The following is a 21,379-nucleotide window of genomic DNA, read 5'->3' as shown; positions in this document are numbered from 1 at the left end:
GAGGGCGGCGTGGGGCAGGCGGAGCGGGGGCCCTGTCAGGCCTGGGTAGGTCTCCGGTAGGTCGTGTGTGACATTTCCCAGGGAGACTGAACAGGCGGGTTAAAGAAACTGAAAACCGTAAGATAAGTCACCGTTTGCAGTTTCCTCTTTAAAGTTCTTCGCCTGCCCTAATACTTCGTTTTCATTTCCTCAACATAACTTTTTTTTAGGAGTGGAAAACTAGTTCTCATACGGGCTAGTGCATTAGTTAGGTCTTGGTTCTGCAGCATTCCCGATATTACAGGCGTGGGAGCTGTGAAGTTTGTCTTTGAGCTCCTTTTTTGTTTTGTGTCAAACACAACAAAAATATTCTTTACGGTTAGGGTGGCAGAGCACTGGCACAGGCTGCCCAGGGAGGTTGTGGAGTCCCCTTCTCTGGAGATTTTCAAAACCCGCCTGGATGCAGTCCTGGGTAATGTGCTCTGGGCAATCCTGCTTTAGCAGGGGAGTTGGACTAGATGATCTCTAGAGGTCCCTTCCAACTCTGAAAATTCCATGATTCCATCTTTGAATTTTAGGGTTTGTTGTTCCCGGTGTTTTTTAGAGTGGTGTGTATATACACAGTTGGAAATCTACCAGAAACGCACACACAACTACTAGCCTTCAGTCCAGTTTTTACTTGCTGTAGTGCCTAGTAAATGCCCATCAAGTAGTTAGTCTGAAGCTTCTTCAGTACAGCAAAGAGTCCTAGAGCATTTTGCTATGTCTTATGGTGTGGTAATGATTTGACACCCAACTCAATGTAAATTACACCGGTCAGAGGTCCCCTGTGCCAAAAGTTGTATGGTCTCATACAGATTGTCTCTGAAGACTTATGGTTCTGCTGCTGAAACAATGGGTTGTAGAGTTAATGCTTAGACCTGTTGCTGGGGGAAGGTGTTTTCTTAGTGTAGTTTTAAATCCTAATAAAGTAAGGCAGACCATAGTGTGATCTTGGGAACTGTCTTTAACTTCTGTGAAGGCTGTAAGTTCTGTTTTCTCTAAAGTAGTTTTGTTTATACCCTTTTCTAGTGAAGACACAACTAAATGGTTTTATTGTTTTCTGAAGTTTTCAAAGGGAGTAAAAGATAATAAACATTCCTAAGAAGAAAGCATCTTCATCACAAAAACTTACTAGGCCTGCTATTCTCTTACCAGTGGTTGGAAGTGACATGTTCAAAGCTCAACAGCTGTGTGATCTATTCAGTTACTGGCAAACCAGCCACAGCACGTGCAGCATCTTAGTCTGAGTCGATGTTTGGGTTGTATGTTAAAGTGGAGGAGAGGGAGTGTTGTAGGATGCAGGGTGATAGGGAGAAGTGAGAGGAAGTGTGATTGAGCAGCGGGGGCAGAGGAGTGGTTGCAGAACATAAATCTGTAAGAAATTTCATTACTTTGACTTTGCTGTTCACAAAGTGACTGTTTTGTTTTGTGTGTGTTGTCTTTTTTTTTTTTTTTTTTTAATAAGGCTGCAGAACTTCGAGCTTACCTGAAATCCAAAGGAGCAGAAATCTCAGAAGAAAACTCTGAAGGTGGACTTCATGTGGACTTGGCACAGATTATAGAAGTTTGTGATGTGTGCCTGAAAGAGGATGACAAAGGTTTGCATCTTTAAGTCTTGTTGGTTTTGCTAAACATAATCGCCATCAATGCTTTCAAACAGTAATAGTTGGCAGAATTTAGAGGTGTGTTGCATGGCTTGCATGTTAACACATGCATTTTTATAAACTGGAAGTGCTTATTTCCATCATCACCATGTTAAATTTGCACGTACTCTACCTCTCCCTTCTCCAAACAGCCAGCACCTTTTCAAGAAGTCAGAAATCCAGTTAGGCTTTTTTTGTTATGAGGGCACAGCGGGTTGTATATAAAATAGCTTTTCTGGTGGGGGGAAAAAAAAGTATGATAAAAATAAGGCTTACTGTCAATTAATGGCTGTGACGCTGCAGAACAACAAAAAATGAGGTAACAACAAAAATCAAAACTAGACATCTGTAAGTAGAAGATCTAAAACATGAATTGATTAATATTGTGAAAACACAAGAATTTTCAGTAGTCAGTAACTCGTTTTGAGTTAGGACTGTGGCTCCTTAGAAACTGCACTAATATGTTTTAATGGCACTGATAATGCTGCAGTAGCCTTAAATGATCTTTCTGTGCCTGCTGTGCTCTGTACCAATATACAGATTCCATTTAGAACTTCTACATGTAAAATACCAATTGCTACTCTGAATTGTGTGTGTGTTGCTTGAAAGAATGCATGGTTCATCTAAGAAGGAGTCCTTAAGATTATTTTTTATGTTGCCTTTTACTGTAGGTAAATGAGTATGAAATACTGGAGAAACATATTGCTCTGCTGTTTGATGTTCAGATGTCATTTCGGGCAATAAATAGTATTTTCCATATGTAATGAATTTTGTTCTTCTCCTTTGCATAATATTTGGGCAGGCTGTGAAAAGAAAGCACAAAACCTGTCTGGTCCTGTTTGCAAAGGATGGAACACCATGCTTAAAACAGGAGCTGGGGAGGCTCTTGAACAGGTTCTTGTGGGCATTTTCTTTGTGGTCTGGGTTTGCTTTTGCTCCTGGTGAAATGTTTTACTGTACTTGAGCACTAAGTGTTATTATTCTCACTTTAGAACCATGGGGCAGCTTTCTGGATGTGCAGGAGAAAGGCACTGTTTCTTTAAGACCGAAACCTGAAGTTGCTCTGACTTCTCTTATGTGTGAATGGTGAATTCGGAGCAAGTGTGATATCAAATACCAAATTCTGTCTTGACCTTAGAGTGGTAGTTGCTTTACATGGAGATGTGTTGGTAAAAGACCACATGAGCCAAATCTCTCATACATTCTGATGAATATCCAGATTGCTTCTCTTGGCATTTTCTTTCTTTTACAGTTGTTGCCGATGCAAGATAATAATTCATAGCAGAAGTAACTCTCCAGCACTAAATAGCTACTGATGATTGCTGCTTGCGGTTTTAAACAGCTGCATGTTTTGTTTTGTGCAGATGTTGAGAGCGTGATGAACAGTGTAGTCTCTTTGCTTCTTATCCTGGAACCTGACAAACAAGAAGCACTGATTGAAAGCCTGTGTGAGAAGTTAGTAAAATTTCGGGAAGGAGAGCGCCCATCTCTTAGATTGCAGCTGTAAGTATTGTATAGAAGAAAGTGAAGCAATGGTATCTTGCAATTGCATGTCTTTAAATCAAAATGTGGGGTGTCAAGATATGTGTGTGTTGCAGGAAGTGCTCTTTTTTTACCTTCTTTTTCCCTATCATAAAATAGAAGTACCAATAAACTTTCTTCACATGGCTATTACAAAATTAAAACTAAAATGCATAGAGTTTTCAGCTTATCTGCTGAAAACTTACAAAACTGGAAGCCATTGCAATTCATCACAGATGCGAGGTGCCACCAGGCGCTTTGTGTGCACACATCTTAATAGAAACACATCTTAACACACACATCTTAATAGAAACATGTATGTGCACTCCAGTAAAGTATTTTGAAACCTTTTTAACTCAGTTTTTCATTGTTTGTGGTTTAGACTGAGCAATCTCTTCCATGGTATGGATAAGAACACTCCTGTGAGATACACGGTGTACTGCAGCCTTCTTAAAGTGGCCTCATCATGTGGTGCCATCCAGTACATTCCAACTGAACTAGATCAGGTAATTAATGTGGTGCTTCAAGTTACGGCCTTTGCATTAACGATGTTGCATCTCACTATTAGTCAGAGTTGATACAGTCAGTCTCTGTTATAAATTGCTAGAGCCTAGTGAAATAAGAAGTGCAGAATACAGAATTTCTTATCTTTTGAAGGTCTGTATACAGAATGTAAAGCTGCCATTTATTTTACATTTCTGATGCTGAACGTAGTTCAGTCTGTCTGTTTGATTCCTCTGATAGTAATGAAAGTGAGGAGCTTTAATCAGGAGTGAGGCATCAAGTTCTTGTCCCTTACTCTGGAATCAGCATGTATTAAAATCGCTCATCCTTATTTAGGAAGTAACGTGGAGAGCACAGGCTTTTGGCTTCCCGCGGGAAAACTTCCAGGTTCTGCATGGGGAGCCTGAGAGTCAGAGGACCCAAAGGAGAAATGCCTGCGCAAGATCTTTTCATTCCTTTTCTGCTTGAGAGAAAATGAGGAATATTTTCAGTTTTATTTTAGTCTTTTCCCCATTGCTTCTTTTTCACTTGTATTCTACCTAGGTCCGAAAATGGATTTCTGACTGGAATCTCGGCACAGAGAAAAAGCATACTCTGCTGAGACTGCTGTATGATGTCCTAGTAGACTGCAAAAAAAGGTATAAAAGACAAGTAATAGATACTAGATAACTGTATTTTAAGTTGGTGTATTGTAAGTGATCCATCGGGAAAGTATTTCTCACAACACTTTTAAAATTAATCTGTACTGATAATTCAATGCAAATATACCTGTTGTTTTTTTCCTTTTATAAGAAGTCTTATGTTAAACCAGTGTTTCCAAGAATATTAAAGTTAGCAGTGAAATAGCCGCAAACCACAGACTCCCAAATTAAAACTATTACTTTGTCTATATATTAATCTTTGAGCATTATAGCATTATGCCAAGTTTATTATTTAATTGCACTCTTGACATTTTAGTGCATGGTAGTGCTATCTCTTCTTTAATGATGTTGGGAGGCTTATCAATCACGGTTAACAGAATCAGTCTTTTTATGTAAACATTACCTTTAGGACAGAGCTTTCCACTAGTCATGGAAATTAATGTCCACGGAATACCTGCTTGGCCATTTTAAATTATTATCCTGGATCATAAGAAGCATCTTTGATCTAACAAACTTGGCAGACCAGTGTCTTCTGGCATGTAAAGTAATCCTGTGTGTATCGTGCCTGTAAATTAATGTAAGTCTTAACTGAGAGCTGTCGTCAATTTATCTTACAGATGTGATACTGTGTATTGACTGCATTGGCCAGGGCTGTAAAGATGGGCTGCTATCCAGAAGTAGTTTCAGTCTGTAGTTCCACAACAGTTTCAGCCTATCTAAACTGTCCCTGCTGTAGTTTGGGGGGGTGGGGTGGATGTGGTGTGTGTTGCTTCCACCCGCCCTTCCCTTTCATTCTGTTTTCTGGTTTTGGTTTGTTTTGTTGTTTTTTTTTTTTAATTTTCTTAGTGAGGCAGCATCAGGACCTCTACACTGCTGACTTACACTGGTAGCAGAACTGCAGTTGCATTTCCTGCATTTGCATAAGCTTGTAGGGCTGCAGAAGGAAGCAATTCTGTCCTGTACCCCCTGTTCCTGTCCTGTCCCATCCAGCTACCAGTCCCTGGGTGTGTTTGTGCTGGTGTAGGTGTTTGTGCAACTGTACAGTGGATTGGACTGAGGAGGTGACTTTCCCAGGTGAAAAAAAAAAAAAAGGCAAATGTGGACCTGTCATAGGAGGAGGTTTCTTCTGGCAGGAGAGTTAGCTTATTCTGGCTTGGTGAAATTGTAGCCTGGAAATGCTGCGGCAGCATAGCAGGAGCATTTTTAACTAACCTCAATTTAGGGATGATTAATCCTTGTGGACTAGTTATGCTGTGAGCTACAATATTATTGGGAAATCCTATTCCTAATGTTAAAATGCTTTTGTCCTGATAGTACTGTTATGACAGATTTCAGATGGTCAAAATAATTTCAGAAATGTTAATCAGAAATCTTATGCATGACTTAGTGCTTTGTTTCAGAAATATTACACTGATACACTGTAATGCTCCTACTGTCTTAAACACTTCTCATCCTATAGATTTATTGAGAGGCTTTAACTAGTTTAATTCCCATACTTTAAGGATAACTATTTCTAGCCAGTCTCGTTACCAAATACGTGTATTAAACTTCTAATTTGTGTTTCTAGGGCTACCAGTAGCCTTGCTACCAAATGGTGTTTGCTTACTAATAGTAGGTGATATTTTTAAGTTAGGCATTAAAAACTTTGACAAACCCTGAAATGTGTAACTCTTGCACTCAGTGTCTTTACCATCTGTTGCAGCAAGCTTTGCAGTGAATAGAGCAATTTTTCAGAGCACTTACACTTCTCTCCAGAAAAGAAAACAAGAGGTGACCCCAGCACCTTTGACCTGGTTCACTCTCCTGGATCAGTGGGCAGTATTTGCAATAGTATGGGAAACTCACAGCAGCATTCCAGCTTATAGCACTCAGGAATGTTGCTCTATCGAGCAGTGGGAACTGAAAAATAAGTAATAAAAATCATACCTCAGTTACTGTGTTGATTTATAATCAAGGGAAGAGAATACATTGTTGAAAACAATTGAGTTTACTTTTTTTTTTTGATTCATTTTATGTTTTAACTTTGCTTAGTGCAGTAGAAGAGCTGGGTTTCCATAGCTAATAGATTTCTCCAATGGATAACTTGGTAGTGAACAGATTGGTAGCTCATGGAAATTAGATCGTGCAGATGTTCTGTGTGGTGTTCCTTTTCCTGCAGTGATAAGGGAAAGCTTGTTTTAGCAAATCTTTTTCAGTCACCTTCTGGTTGAAGTTTCTGCTTTCTGATGATCAAATCATCTTGAACTCTTCAAAGAGGGATTTTTAGCTTTCCCATGATCAACTGAAGAAAAATTGGTGGTGGTGGCTGGAAAACATGGTTGGAGTGTCTTGTTTCTGAGATCTGTATTTGGTAGTTGAACTTTGCAAGAGATTAGTTACTTTCTCTGCTGCTTACGCTCCTTGCCATAAAGGTTCTGCAGTAGAGTTTTGTGCCTCAGCTGCTTTAGTCTTCAGCATTTTCTTAGCTGTGTTGGTATGAAACTGCAAAGTAACACAATCTGTTGTCTTTTCCGGTTATAGATGGAGTTTTACAGGTATGCATGGCTTGCATGCAGCCAGAGAGTTGAGTTCTGCTGCGAGGCCCTGAATATCGTGCCAGGCACCAGCCTGTTGCAGCTTACAGCTGGTCTGTGCCATTGACCTGGCAGGACTCAGAGTGGGATTAGTCCTGCCCAAGTTTACATTCCAACAGGTCTGGCAAGTCTGGTTATTAATACCTGTAGCAAAAAGCTCAGGCACCTGCAAAATAATAATTTCATTTTAATTCTATTTAATATAATATAATGTAATGCAGAGGGACTTGATTCCAACATCTTACCAAGTCTCTGAATACTCTGTATTTTTTTCCTTCCTTTTATCTACCATCACTCTTCAATTCTCACTGGCTTTTTGTCAAGTTACGGACCTAGACTGGCATGTGGAGCCAAGAGTACTTCTGCAAGCTGTCTTGCTAGAAAAAATGTTCACATTTGCATCTTAGGTGAGATACACATTTAGCAATGAGCTTTGGTAAAATAGTGGTCTGTATTACTGCTTTAAACATCGTAATTTACAGTAGTAATCTGGCACTGAATAGAATGAATAAGATTAAAGGGCCTGCCATATTTGCTGAGGCTCACAAGAATTTAGCACAGAAAGTTTGGGAGTAATTGTCTTACAGCATTATGATGTTTCCTAGAAATACAAGTGAAAGATTCCACTCCTTCTCCAATTTAAAAAAAAACACAACCAAACACAAAAAACCTCCACACAAAAAAAAAACAAGCCCAAAACAAGTGGGGGGATTGGAAATGCTGGTTGAAATCAGTTGAATGCATAGTTTTCAATTTTTGTTCCTCAGGGAAGGGAGAGAAGAGGAAAAGTTCCCAAAGCAGAGTTCTGAAGTGTACAAGAACAACTACTGAAAGCTTATATTAAATAAGGAGACTTGTACTGTCAGGTTGAATAGCACACCAGCTGAGCCTCTTTGTTGAATGTCTGTATCGTATCAAACTGGTTCTTTGTCTTCACTAGAACATCTAGTGTTGATAAGATTTCATCAGTGCAAAAATCAGTCTGTCATTGATTCATACGCAGTTGGTTCTTTCGTATATGAAGCTGTCCAAATTCATTTTATTTCACTGGTACAGAGCTATTAGTTCCTCTACACACCAGTATCAGTTGCCGTGACAAAACATAAGCTGACCTCTTTAATGCGAGAGTCTTAAAACAAATGTTTCATTCAAGTTTACATCCCTGAACACAGTTCTGGAATAATGGCTGGGACCTAGAGAAAATTCCCCTGCCTTGGACACAGACTGTCTTCATTCAGTGTGCATCAAGATTGACTATGATAATGCTTGTTTCCCACCGTGTCTTAATATTTGTACTGCACATCTATGAGATCTGGTCAATTCTCTGGGAGCACAAAAGCCTCACCTTATAGAGAAGTTGTCAAATAGTAATATTGTCAGATTTAAAATAAACACCCGTGTAAAGATAGTGTCATTGTACTGTAAAAACCGTTCAGATCTGTGCTGCTATATGGGTTAAACCGGTATCACAGCACAGTACATACTGGGAGCGTTGTGCTGGCTTGTTCCTTCCCTGAGCAATTTATGCCATTGATTTAAGTAATTAAAGCAAATTGAAACTTTATTCTTGCACAGTTTTTTTTCTTTTAAGGAAAATTTTGTAGGCCTATTAGACCACATGGGGAAATTTGCCGTCTCTGAATCGAGCTACTTTGAAGGAAGAGCTTAGCTTTACACTGTAACTCACGGTACTCTCGAGAGTAGTATCCAACCTCCCTCCCCTCCGCTGAGAAAGTACCTGTTAGTAAAGTCGTTGCCAGTGTGTGTATGGGCACGGGCGACTTCTGCAAAGCTCACGCTCTCGTAACCAAGTTTTGGTTGTGCTCTCACTATTGAGTTTCGGTCGTATCTACATCCACCTCCTGTCTTGTTCAAAGGAGGTAGTAAGATGGCATCAGCAAAATCTATTCTCTATGTACAAGAACTTTCACAGCCTTCTTTTTAATGGTTCACAAGAACTCTATGAGAAATAGGAAACACCTTTTTGTGTATATACACACCACATGTTTAATGTGTATATTTTTTGCTGAAAATCTTGTAAAAAAAATCAGCAATTGCTGGCCTCGCTAGTGGTAAGGACTGGTACATGGAAATTAAATCTGTTAAAATGATGCGGTAAGGGGTCTCAGAGCTGGTTTGCAGTAACATTGATGAGCTGCTGTTTACAAAATAATCTGGGAGACAAGGCTGTGGGTTTAGTCAGTTTTCTTAGAATGAATTGTTTTTCTAAAAGCTGTCTGTCCAAGCAATGTTGGAAGCTGCTTGCTTCACAGCAGCCTAAGCAAATCTAATTGCTGGCTGCTTAACTTAGTCAGTAAAATGAGCAGCTCTCACTCTGAATACTTGAAGAGAGCATCTGTGAAAAAATTAAAGGCAACTTTTATACAGTCATTTTCCTGACCATAAATATTCTTTAAGATATGCCATTTTACATTTGAAATAAACTTTACAGCGCTACTTATTCTGCAATGATTAAATCCAGATGTGCATAAGAGGAGCATTCTAGTGAACCATATAAAGCTGTTCCTAACTCAGAAAGCTTTTTCCATAACCAGCAGGTAATTTATCAATTTAAGAGAATGAAATGAAGGGTGAAGATAAACATTTTGTAGAACAAGAACTGAAAGAATACATCTAGTTAATTTGTTCTCTCCACTAGAATTAAAATGGATCATCTACATCTTTTCAAGTGTAATTTAATTTGACCTATAACATCATAATGGAATTATTTAAATATTTGAGTGTCTCGTTTTTTTCAGCAATCCTGAGGTAACTTTATTTTTCTTCTATAGTGACACTGCAGCAAAAGTAATGGTGGAACTACTGGGAAGTTACACAGAGGACAATGCTTCCCAGGCTAGAGTTGATGCTCACAGGTAATACTGGCTTCCCGGTTTCCTTAAAAGTAGCTTTTTCTCAATTCCTAAATTACATTGATCACCTTAATAGTAAGCGTATCGAATCCTGACAGCAAGGGCCCTGCCACAGCCTCTTTTCTGACTTGATGCAGAGTTTATGATGTGCTCAGTCTGTGGTAGGTTTGGTTGCTCCCGGGCAGAGGCAGGTTTATTTTGTTGTGTGAGTGCACAGCTGTGTTTCTGGTCACTGCTGAGAGAGAGATCAGCCTTGGGTAAGGACTTGGTTTACATCTACTATGCAGTCATAACTTGAATTGGCATCCTTTGTTTACTTACTGATCTTTTAACTTTGAGTGTTCTTCTCAAATAGCACTGTCTATTGAAGAGAAATTCTCGCTCTTCTCTGTCAGCAAGTACTAAGGATGTGAACTGCACAGAAATTAACTTACTTGTTGGACAAGAGGAGAGTAAATTGATTCTTAACAGTATATTTTCCCCACTGGCCAAAATTAGTAAAAGCTTTTATTTTGACATTCTACCTATCATGAATCTTCTTAGGAATTAGATTTTTAATACGTCATGTAGTCCTGCCGGGTGCGTACAGCCAGTAGTTCTCAAGGGAGTTGTTTATACTTGAGCATGCAGGAAAATCAGGATGACTCATTTTGAAAATTAAAGTGTCTGTGCGTAAATGAAAACTTCAGTGACTACCCTACAGCAATCTGAGGCCTTTTACGTCTGAAGGAGCGTGCCTGCCTAGGGTTTATCACATTGCCGCGTCTGTGCAGACCGTAGGTTCTTCTGGGTGTGCGTTATGTGGCAGGGTGGGGGTTTAGGCCATCAGAGCGAGTGTAGCACTACGTCTTCTAACGTGCTGCTGGACAAAAGCTTTCATCTAGAGTTCTAGAAACACTTCAGGTCTGTTTATAGTCTGGAGCTGCAACTGATAAATCATAGGCCTTGCAGTGTTTGGTATTGGGGTTTTCTCTGTTTTGTGTCACATATTCAAGTATAATTAATCTTCCTAAACAACTTAATTCTATGAAATTTTAGGAGGACAGTAAAAATACCTCTAGGAATGAAGGCTGGGCTGGAAATAAATGCATAGATGGAAACAGTAGGGTGATGTGTAGTCTTCCCACCTGGCAAATTTCATTTGTGATACTGGGCAAATTACTTAATGCTTTCTGTTCCTTGTTTTTCCACAGTAAAATGAAGATTAAAATTGGAATGTGACATGTGTTACACTTAAGAATAGTTGAAAACCCTTGGGTGTTTCCTAGAAAGGAAGGAACAACAAATTGAGTTCTACTTATTAAAATGTGTATTGCTGTAAAAATAAGCATTTTCCTTTTCTAATTAGATGTATTGTACGAGCATTGAAGGATCCAAATACCTTTCTCTTTGATCATCTTCTTGCCTTAAAACCAGTCAAATTTTTGGAAGGAGAACTTATTCATGATGTAAGTAACTTTGTTTTCAGCAAGATGGTTTGGTATCTGTAGAGTGCTTTGTTTTATTAATGTCTTTTGAAATTCATTAGAATAGTTATCTATGTCAGTAATATTGAGCTGCAATGTACTATTTCTTTTACTGCTTTTAGAATTAAGAAATTAAAATGTTACTTGTGAAATGTTTCCCTTTAGAAGTTTCAGAAACTCAAGTTACAAATCCTGCCCTCACATGAGTTCTGTAGGAGAAGTGCCTTTCAAGTCTGAGAAAAGGCAGTAAGCTCAGCACAGATTGCCCTCAGCTACTGACAGAAGACAGAATTTTAGCTCTTAATGGCTTAATTTTCTGTTCAATACCAATGGCGCTTATATACCTCTGTCCAGTCTGCAGGGAGGGAAATGTAGATAATATTTAAACTATTCTTATTTTTGTTTTCCTTCTTCTAGCTTTTGACGATTTTTGTAAGTGCTAAACTAGCATCCTATGTCAAGTTTTATCAGAACAACAAAGACTTCATTGACTCCCTTGGTAAGTTTTCAGATCATTACATTTCTGACTATTTATGTAGCTTAAAATATGGAAGCTGCAAAGTGCTTCAGTTTGAACCCATATATCGAAGCCAAGGAAATTTAACAGCAATTTTTAAGAACGGATTCGAGTTTGTAGAATCAAACCTCTGCTTGATCATAAATGGGCCATCTAACTGTGGTTTGTTCTACTAGGACAAGTTGTTTTACGGGTGGGGAAGAGAACTGTGTTTTTCCCCACTTCTTTTAAACCTTTCGGGAGGGCAGTTTTAATGCAGTGATACTCTAGGCTAAGCCAGAGATTGTGACTTTATTGAGTAAGCCAGCAGCTTGTATAAATCTCTTACGATTTTTTTTATGATGAGTAACTTTATAACAGCAAATAGTTCTCCTGAAAAGTAAGATAAAACGTGCAAATAGTGCATGCGTGTGTGTGTCTGCATGTGCTGATGCATTAGACCTAGCAAGCCACAGTCTGTCCCAGTTAATTTGTTTCATCACATGAAGCAATGTGATGGAATGTTAATGTCAGCACCCTCTTTATTTACACACTGTGGAAAAAAGGAGTAGTAATTAACACTTTGACACTCCCCCGTTGATGTGTAATTGACTGTTTCAAAGGAGCACTGGTTCATAAGCTATTGCATGCATTAAAATTACGTTTTTTATATTCCAGCTTTTTAGGACAGGGGTCAGTGACAATGCAGAAATTGCTCAATGATGCAGATTTTTTTATTACTGCATTAAGGTTTTGACATATTGGTAATGAATAAATGTTTCCATAAAAATCAGATTATTTTTTTTTTTATAACTTTGATTTTGAAATGACACTTGAGCACTGGCTGAATGCATTTGAGGAAAGGCATAGTTTTGCTAAAACAGAGTTTAGTGCAGCCTTTTAACACATGCGTTATTTTGTTTAATGGAGTGTGGTATAATTCTGAGAATAATTACCCTCAAAGCTTTAAAATGCTGGTACTTTGGGTATTAAAATGATGGAAATAGCAATGTGATTTTTCGTGGATAAAATTAGCAGCAAGTTTTTGGTAGTTTGTGTATATAGGATAAGCATACCTTTTGTCCTATGTATTGGAACATTAGTTGTGTGGACATCTTATGCTTTTCTTTCGTACGGGAAAGTGGGTTTTACATTGTAATTACTTTTATGTATTGAAATGGCTTATCTGTTAGTTACTTGTCCATAGAAGTATTTGCTGAAAATGCTGTTACGCTAACATTTGAATAAATTTGTGGAAGATTAATTACACATATATGTAATATTAATCATATAATATACAATAGTCACAATTTCTTTTGCTTTACCTCCCTGTATCTGTGTTTACCTCTGTGAATATACAGTGTGTGCATTTTCAGTATATCTACAATTCACATAATCTGAGTAAAATCCTTAATTATCCATGTAACTGTTTTGAAGTACTGTAACTGTGTTACTTCCAATTATCTTGATTTCTCACCTGCTTTGTGCTGTACTCAGAAAACTCTGAATGTCTTTGAGCAGTGGACAAGGTAGTGATTCTGAGGTAGTTCAGACTGGAATGCTAGGAACTTGGTCAGAGTGTTTCAGCTGTGCCTTTGAAAAACAAGAGCAGTTTGGTATAGAAAACAATACAATTATTAGAGGAAACATTCAAAAATTCTTCGGAATTATCTGTTCCCCAAAATAATCAGATTTTTAACCATGCTTTAAAGATATTTTTTTTTTTTAAACAACTTGCCATGATATTGGGCTTTAAAATAAAGGATATTAATAACAGGATTTCAGAGTACAGCATCAGCTTTAGTTTTAACCTTGCCTGGATGGGGACCAATGGAAGCTGGTCTGCGAAAGCCGTGCAGTGACGGCTCCTACAGGTGGCATCAGTTTGTTACAATTTGTTGTTTTATTAATGCTGACAACTTAGGCCAGCAGTAGCAGTATCTGTGTCAACTGAATCGCCCTAACATGTCCACATTTAATCTGGTATTATCGGCAGTCTTTTTCGGAAAGTTAATCAGCATCTCATTTGCATTTGTTAATTAGGGTTAATGTGCACTAATTGATTTTTTGATGCTTGTAGAGTTCCATTAAACCCAGTTAGGTATAGTTGCTGGTGCTCCTCATTCGTATGAATTATGGTGATCACATTTTTGTTGAATCAGTGCCAATAGGGAACCTGCATCGTAATTACAGCTAATTAACACAACATGATGTCCTGCACTAATGTGCTTTCCTATTAGTGTATGTATGTTATAAATTCCAAACTTAAATATTTACTGAAGCAATGTGCATGTTTATAATGTCGTTCCAAAACAAAATGATTGACATTCAGTGGAAGTTTCTTTAAAATTAATCTTAGTTGGTACCTCACAGAAGTTGATTAAGAAATGCCTTGGTTCATCTGAATGTCTTAACTTTGTTGACCTAGACTTTTTTTTGGGGGGGGGGCGGGGAATGGTCTCTAATTCAGATAGGCAAGCCCTTGGCTCAATTCCTCATGTTGCCATTTATACAATTACATAAAACATTTAACCTAACTTTTAATATCTGTTCCTCTATTCCTGAGGAGCACTTTTTTGCCACTCTAGATGCTGTAAGCATATGTGTGACTCATGATGCTTTTTTGCATTCATGGTATAAACCATTAATTAGGTGCCAAAACACATTTTTCTGGCACAAAAATATTAAACCATTACTGAGAGAGGTGTATTTTCAAGCAACTCTGTGAGAATGAACAGTGAGGCTGTAAGAAGGTTTTGACATTACCAGTCCTGTATTTTTCATTTGTTACTGCATTGGTGTTCTTCCAGGTGATGCAACTGAAAAATTCGTTTGCACCCTCACCACCTAAAATTCTGTTAAGGTGATGTTTTTACTGTTCAAAAAAGTCTCTGTGCCTCACTTTTGTAGATATTTATTACCTTTTATTGACAACAACTGAGTCTTGATGAATTCACAACTAAACTAGCTATTATAGCAAAACACAAGGAAGTGAATGTTTTACCTCAAAAATGTTGATAAGGACAGGTGGAATATTTTCTTGATGTGAAATAAATTTTAAATTATTGGAAGCATATATAGTAAAAAACCCATGAAAGACAAATTAATGAATTACTGAATTATAATTAATCCATAAACTATCAACCCTCTTACACAGGCTTGTTGCACGAACACAATATGGCAAAAATGAGGCTGCTTACTTTCATGGGAATGGCTGTAGAGAATAAAGAAATATCATTTGACACAATGCAGCAGGAACTTCAGATTGGAGCTGATGATGTAGAAGCGTTTGTTATTGACGGTAAGAACTGTAGTACCATATGTTATACAATGCTAATGAACCATAGCTTTTATAGTCTTCTAAGCTAATGTTAAATATTCAGAAAAACACTTATTTTTAATTTCTGTGTTTGTTACAAGGTATATCTGCAAAACCTCGTGCTTAAAGACATGCATAACTTGTCTTTTAAACAGTGTTTTTCTTTTTAGTGATGGGAACTGTATTTCATGTAATTCTTTATAGATCTAATAAATTGTTTGCAGGTTTAATTTGACATCTGGTTTTGTTTGCTGTCATTAAAACAGGATGTGTTTGTAGGGGAGAGAAGTTCATAAAAACTGTACAGGATATTGCTTTAATAGATTGGCACCAAACAATAGGATTCATGCATGACCTTCACCTTGTTACATCGTTTTGCTTTTCTGCCTACTACACCGTTAAAACCAATAGCAAAACAATATTAAGTGAACTACTGTGGTTTTATGTTTGTATTGATCTAATTTTGAACAGGTTTTATGCAGTTTAATGCCTTTGCAATATCTTGAACATATTGCTCAAAACAGCATTGCTTTTTTGCAGCTGTAAAGACAAAGATGGTATACTGCAAAATAGATCAGACACAGAGGAAAGTAGTTGTCAGGTAAGACTTAATTCTTCAGAGCATTTTGCAGAACTTAGTGTGTTCTAATTATTTCACTTACATTTGTAGAATATTTTAACTAGAAGCAAGGTATTGTTCCTATCAGTTGCTGGTAGTTAAATAGTTGCTATTTATCATAATTTTATTAAAGCTCACACTGAATGTGATTAGCTTATTTAATGAAAGAGTCCTATTTTCCAGCACATTTCATTTAATGACCTAATAGTGACGGGAATACTAATGACTGTTGTTGCTTTAAATATTTGGGAAGACTACAGAATTCTCTAACTGGTAAAGTGCAGCCCTTTATACAGAGAAAATAAAAATTTTCCTATTCACTTGTGAGAGTAAAGTAATGTTATAAGAGAATTATTAGGTGACCATGACATCTAGTAATCATCTTCCAATTTTGTTTTACTTCTCTAGTCACAGCACACATCGGACTTTTGGAAAGCAGCAATGGCAGCAATTGTACGACACTCTAAACACCTGGAAACAAAATTTGAATCAAGTGAAAAACAGTCTCCTCAGTCTCTCAGACACCTAAATTTTTTTTTTTGACGTAGTAATGTCACTATAGATGAAATTTATTCAAAACTTGGACAATTTGTGAATGTTTCCAAAATGTATGCAATTGGTTTAAATAAGCTAAATCTTCTAAATTGCAACACACAAAAAAAGCAATAAAACTAACATGGGAAAACATATTCTGTTGATTTTCTTACACAATTAGCAACAACAAACTAGCAGTATTGGTTATGCTTCTTTTGTTCCTGTTTAACTTTACAATATGAGGATCTTTCTTTGCAAGAGGTGTGGGGAGGAAGGGAGGGAAATCAGAGAAAGGGTAGTGCAAGTAATTGTAAACTTAGAGAAAATTTCCCTTTTACCGTAAGGGAGGAAAAATGTGAACCAGTTAGAAGTGAAGCTTTATAAAGCAAGATCTGCTGCCTTATCTCTGTAAATCATAACTGATGCTTTAGTGTTGAAAGAGACCATATTGATACAAAAACAACTACAACAGATGAATTCAAATAATTCAGCAGTAAAGGTAAGCAGAAGATTTTCATGTTCTTCTGCCACTTGGAACTGCTGTAAGTTGTTGTAAACGTTTATAGAAACCATTGTATTTTGAAAATTAAGTGAGCAGTCTGACAGAGAAACTAAATTGAAGTATTTCAGCCAAAACTTCTGAGGAGCAGGAGAAGGGTACTCTTAAGTAATCGTTTAATTTTACTGTATGGATATTAAAACATTAACTTGTGAACTTTTAACTTTGGGTGAAACCCATAATAAATAACTTGGATTTGATTGCAGAAAAAGAGAACTAATATTGTTAGTAGGGATTTTATCCATTCTTGAACATAAAAAAGGTCTATACACTGTATTAAACATGAAAGCACAGCATATATATACCATATTCTATAGGAATACCTCTACTAATCTGATTTACGTAAGTGATTTGTCTGTGTCTAAAAGACATGCTTTTTATCTCCTGCCACTGATCTTCACTGGCCTTCTTCATATTTTCTTTTTCTTGCTGAATGAAGTCTCTCCAAATTCAGGAATTTCTCAATTTCTTCTATTTGGTTTTGTATAATGGAGTTACGAATAGAACAGCTGTCCTCATCTCTGAGTGCACTTTCACTTCTTGCTGGAGTTACAGTCAAGTGAGACGACTTATGCTCGTGCTGTAAAGCAGTAAATCCTTCTTTTACCTGACAGAACACAGACTTAGCAGTTAATTCAGTGAAATTCAGGTATAAAGGTTGAAATTGTTGGATTTTGCTGAGCATTAAGCAAGCAAGGAAATGTGAACAGAAAGATAAGTCAATTGGAAAAAATATGTTTAATTTGAAGTGCTTGCTTCAGCTTTAATTTAGAAAACTTGATAATGACAAATATACTTTTAGGAACCAAACATTAACGTAAGACTTAGTACAGAAGAATACGATTAAAAAAAAGACAACCTTGTACTAGAATGCAGATTAGCAAAATAAATAGTTTAATTAAACAGCTTAATGTTGCAATTGACATTTCTATTGCTATGCAAGCATTTGATTAACAAAACCCAAAATCATGAGGTTTATAGTGTTAACTCCCTCTCTGCTTCACTGTATAGATTAGAAAGCAAACATCATTAACTAATGCAAGGTCTGTAATAGGTTGGGTTTTCTATGTTAAAGATCTTTTTGTTCTTTGAATAGTTTTAATTACTATTTGATAAATACTTTCTATCTATGGAAAGGTGTTTTTTTTTTTTTCTTGAATGATGCGTTCTCCACTTGTAATACAACATTTTGTGGCTCTCAGGGAGGCCAAGGTGCAGCACCAGCCACCTGCTTGAGTACAGGTGCACAACAGAGCCATGTTACACAGAGCCAGCGCTGCAGTAATTCTTGGGGATCTGTAATGTGACATCTAATACTTTGGTTGCACACTAAGGTAATTTTCTTACAGGGATCGTGAGATGAGGCCTTCCCCCTCTGCTCAATTATTTTCTAAGGTTTTCTAAGGTCCCCCAACCAACTATAAGCCACAAAATCTTTATCAGGCCTGCCTTTATTTTAGCACATTAATTTTGTTTATAAACTAATAAAAATTAAAAGATGGAAGATCTATAGTGAGACAGCATATCACCACATGAGCTGGTAATCAGAAAACTTTTCCTTCCCCAGTGCACAAACATTTCCTGAAGTTTGAAATATGAACGATAAACTTCATGCAAGTTGTTCACTTAGCCTATTGCATCTGTAACAACATTACTGCCATGCAGCTGAAGATACTGATACTTCAGGTCAGTAATGACTAATCTCCATTTCGATGAGGAAGTAACTTCTTCATTTGAGCAATAAAATTTTCAAGCTGTTAATTTTAGTGGCTGTATACATACACTCTCCCATGCTTATTCCCAAGGCCTCTGAAAGAAACAGATCATACTTCATTACAAGCCACTAGTCAAGATCTCTATAGAGTAGCACACAGGGCTGCATCTGTCCTGTAGTAATAATCCAAGAGAAAAAAACTTTCATTTAGGTCTTCTACATGTGGAGGTGAAATTTTCCAGTGAAATAAAGCTGTGCCATGTTACTTGGATTTTACTGAAAGCAAGCAGCCTTCAGACCTCTTTGGAGAAGTAATTGCAGTTAGGTAATACACGTAGCATTTCAATACAGTTCTGACAGTGGGTTTAGAAAAAAGCTTTTTAAAAAAAAGAATAACCTCAGCTGTCAAACTAAAAGGCCTCACCATTTTCACAATAAAATACAAGTAAAATGTGTCTTACTGCCAGCATTGAGTGTTATGGCAACCTATGGGACACATGCATAAAAACCATTCATTGCTGAATAGTATGATTGCACGGTTAGGGACTTGTGTTTAAACTAAGCTGAGGATGCTTATTCATCCTTACCTTGGTACTTGGGTGTATACAGCCTGATGTTTAAAACAATTCTTCGTATTTTTACTAGAATTTTAAGTGCACCTGTAGCATTTCTCTTTCATTTTTATCACTCCTTAGAGTACTGTACTTCAGTTGATCGAGATTACCCAAATTATAGAAGGTGTAAGTCTGCTCTAGTTATAATTATACGTTAGTCAAAATAAATAAACTGAGCAGCAAAAAAGACTGCTGAGCCTATTTTTAATCTCTCAACAGCTTTTTCGTATGAGTCATAAAAATGACAAATTTGAGGACAGAAGTTATTAGAATGACACCAACACAGAAGGGAGTGTGTGGTCTGCAATATCCCAGGCTGAGATTTCATAGATTAAGTATTTGGAAAATAATCTAAGGTCAAATCAGCAAGGCGCTCTGTTCTTGTCCATCTCAGCTTTTACTTAGCCAGCACATAAGGAGCTTTATTTTGGAGTTGACAAAGTAGGTATAATCACAATCAGGTAATGAAATACAGCTTTGTATTAGCTGTAGATGAGTTGTTTTAGTTCAGTCCTTTACAAAAGTTCTCAGCTGAGAAAGGAGAGTGAGGGACAGCAAGCAAGGCAGAGTGAGAAAAATGCTCTAACCAATTCCTGGCTCCACCTCAATAAGAAAACGCAAGAGAGACACGGTAAATACCACCACTGTTTGGTGATAAATCCACCTCACTGTCATTCCCAAGTAGAGTCAGGTTAGGAAAGTTTGAGTAATTTAAAACATCAGTCTTTACTTCTGAATTTCAGAGAATGTGAACGCTAATGGTATTGCGAGCTGATTAAGTCCGCTGAAGTCAGCCAATTTTGTCACTTGAAAACACTATACACCTGACATCAAACTCCTCCAAAGAAGACAGCGATAGCTACCTGAGAAGTAACTCTAGAACCCCTTCTAAAAAGGAAGGTCAACTGCAGTTGTAAATTAATTTATCGCTTTTGAATAATATGATTAGTATTAGGTGAAGTCCTAATACAGCAGCTACAGCTGTTCAAGCTCCACAGTCTAAAAGACCTAAAAATGCAGTATAAGCTAGTGCCATCCTGAAGGAAGTTGTCTTACAGAGGGAAAAAATAGGTTTCTTTTTAATTCTCTGCTTTTACAGGTTTGTGTAATGTCATCCTACTAAATAGTAAGATAACTAAATATGGCATCACATAAGTGCAGCGTAGAATAAGTGGATAGGCTGTAATCCATAGATATGCTGAATTTTTAGTTTGTCACAGATTCTTTTAAATAACATGTTCCTAATAAAGGAAACAATATTTTTATACTTTTACATAAAACTTTTTTCTTTCTTTTTTTTTTTTTAAACTCCTACTTTTACTGTAGGTGATGATTTTTATTAGGGTACACAATGAACTACCCTCTTCCTCCCCTCCCAAACAGACTGGTTAGCATCTGTTTGATTCATATGCTGTGACTTTTTCCTGCTGCTTTCTATCAACCTTAATTGTGAAAAATGGTGCCTTGTTGCCCTTTTGATATTATTTTGGAGATTGACTCAGTCTTAAAGTATCCAGATGCATACAGTTGTACAAATATCTGTGGAATTAGCTCACTGAGGTCTGGTTCGCAATATTTTTAATTGACTTACATGTTCTGTGGGAAAAGAAGAATCATAAAAAGTCTTTGCCATAGCATTCCACTCGTCACTAGGGTCTCCCTGGGGGTCTCGGTGGATACTAGAGGTATTCAAAGTGTCGGCAGCTCTGTTAAAACTGGTAGAACCTGATTGACAAAAAGGAAATGGTAACAACTGCAATTTAGTCTCTAGGCACTAATTGTAAAGTAACTAAACTTCTGGTTTACCTCTGATCTTAAAAAATCAAATATTTTTGTTTTAAATCACTGACTCTCTGTTGTAGGCTTTTCCCTCTTCATTTTTTTCTTTCACATACTTCTGCATCTATTTTGTCTCTGAAGATGAAGCATGTTTCTACTCTGATTAAAAATGGTTTATATCATTTTCACATATTAATGACAAATTAAAACTGTGATTTATAGAAAATATATTCTGAATATTTTAACTGAATATAGAAGATGTATTCTGAATATTCTAACTGAATATATTTTTTTCAAGCAGTATTACTTTAAGACTCACCTTCTGATAATGATAATAAAATACATAATTACTGCCATCCTGACATCATATTCCAGGGTGACTTGTAATAAAGAAGACATTCTAAATACAAAAGTTTTTAGACAAGCAAAGAACGTCTTTTAAATAAGGAGTCTTTTTGTAAATGGCTATACCTAATATTTCAGGAAATCAGGCTATAGTTAGC

General features: G+C 37.0%; 2 protein-coding genes across 2 annotated transcripts in view; one reads left to right on the top strand and one right to left on the bottom strand.

Annotated features, from left to right (window-relative positions):
- The window catches only part of EIF3M (eukaryotic translation initiation factor 3, subunit M), a 68,129-nt gene extending 51,769 nt beyond the window's left edge, over positions 1-16,360 (top strand). The window contains exons 2-11 of the mRNA XM_009892701.1: positions 1,487-1,619; positions 3,029-3,167; positions 3,568-3,691; positions 4,233-4,327; positions 9,696-9,779; positions 11,125-11,224; positions 11,660-11,741; positions 14,896-15,039; positions 15,598-15,658; positions 16,085-16,360. Coding sequence (XP_009891003.1) covers positions 1,487-1,619; positions 3,029-3,167; positions 3,568-3,691; positions 4,233-4,327; positions 9,696-9,779; positions 11,125-11,224; positions 11,660-11,741; positions 14,896-15,039; positions 15,598-15,658; positions 16,085-16,205 — 1,083 coding nt within the window. The 3' untranslated portion in view covers positions 16,206-16,360. The remainder of the gene's footprint in view (positions 1-1,486; positions 1,620-3,028; positions 3,168-3,567; positions 3,692-4,232; positions 4,328-9,695; positions 9,780-11,124; positions 11,225-11,659; positions 11,742-14,895; positions 15,040-15,597; positions 15,659-16,084) is intronic.
- Positions 16,361-17,166: 806 nt separating this feature from the next.
- Positions 17,167-21,379, bottom strand: part of CCDC73 (coiled-coil domain containing 73) — a 57,581-nt gene continuing 53,368 nt past the window's right edge. Inside the window, exons 17-18 of the mRNA XM_009892700.1 lie at positions 20,689-20,822; positions 17,167-17,376 (exon numbers count right to left, since the gene is read on the bottom strand). Of these exons, the coding sequence (XP_009891002.1) occupies positions 17,167-17,376; positions 20,689-20,822 (344 nt within the window). The remainder of the gene's footprint in view (positions 17,377-20,688; positions 20,823-21,379) is intronic.

The sequence above is a fragment of the Charadrius vociferus genome, unplaced genomic scaffold (genome assembly GCF_000708025.1).
Source record: "Charadrius vociferus isolate BGI_N301 unplaced genomic scaffold, ASM70802v2 scaffold19, whole genome shotgun sequence".
Lineage (NCBI taxonomy): Eukaryota > Metazoa > Chordata > Aves > Charadriiformes > Charadriidae > Charadrius > Charadrius vociferus.
The sequence above is the reverse complement of the archived record's forward strand: the minus strand, read 5'-3'. Positions and strand labels throughout refer to the sequence as shown.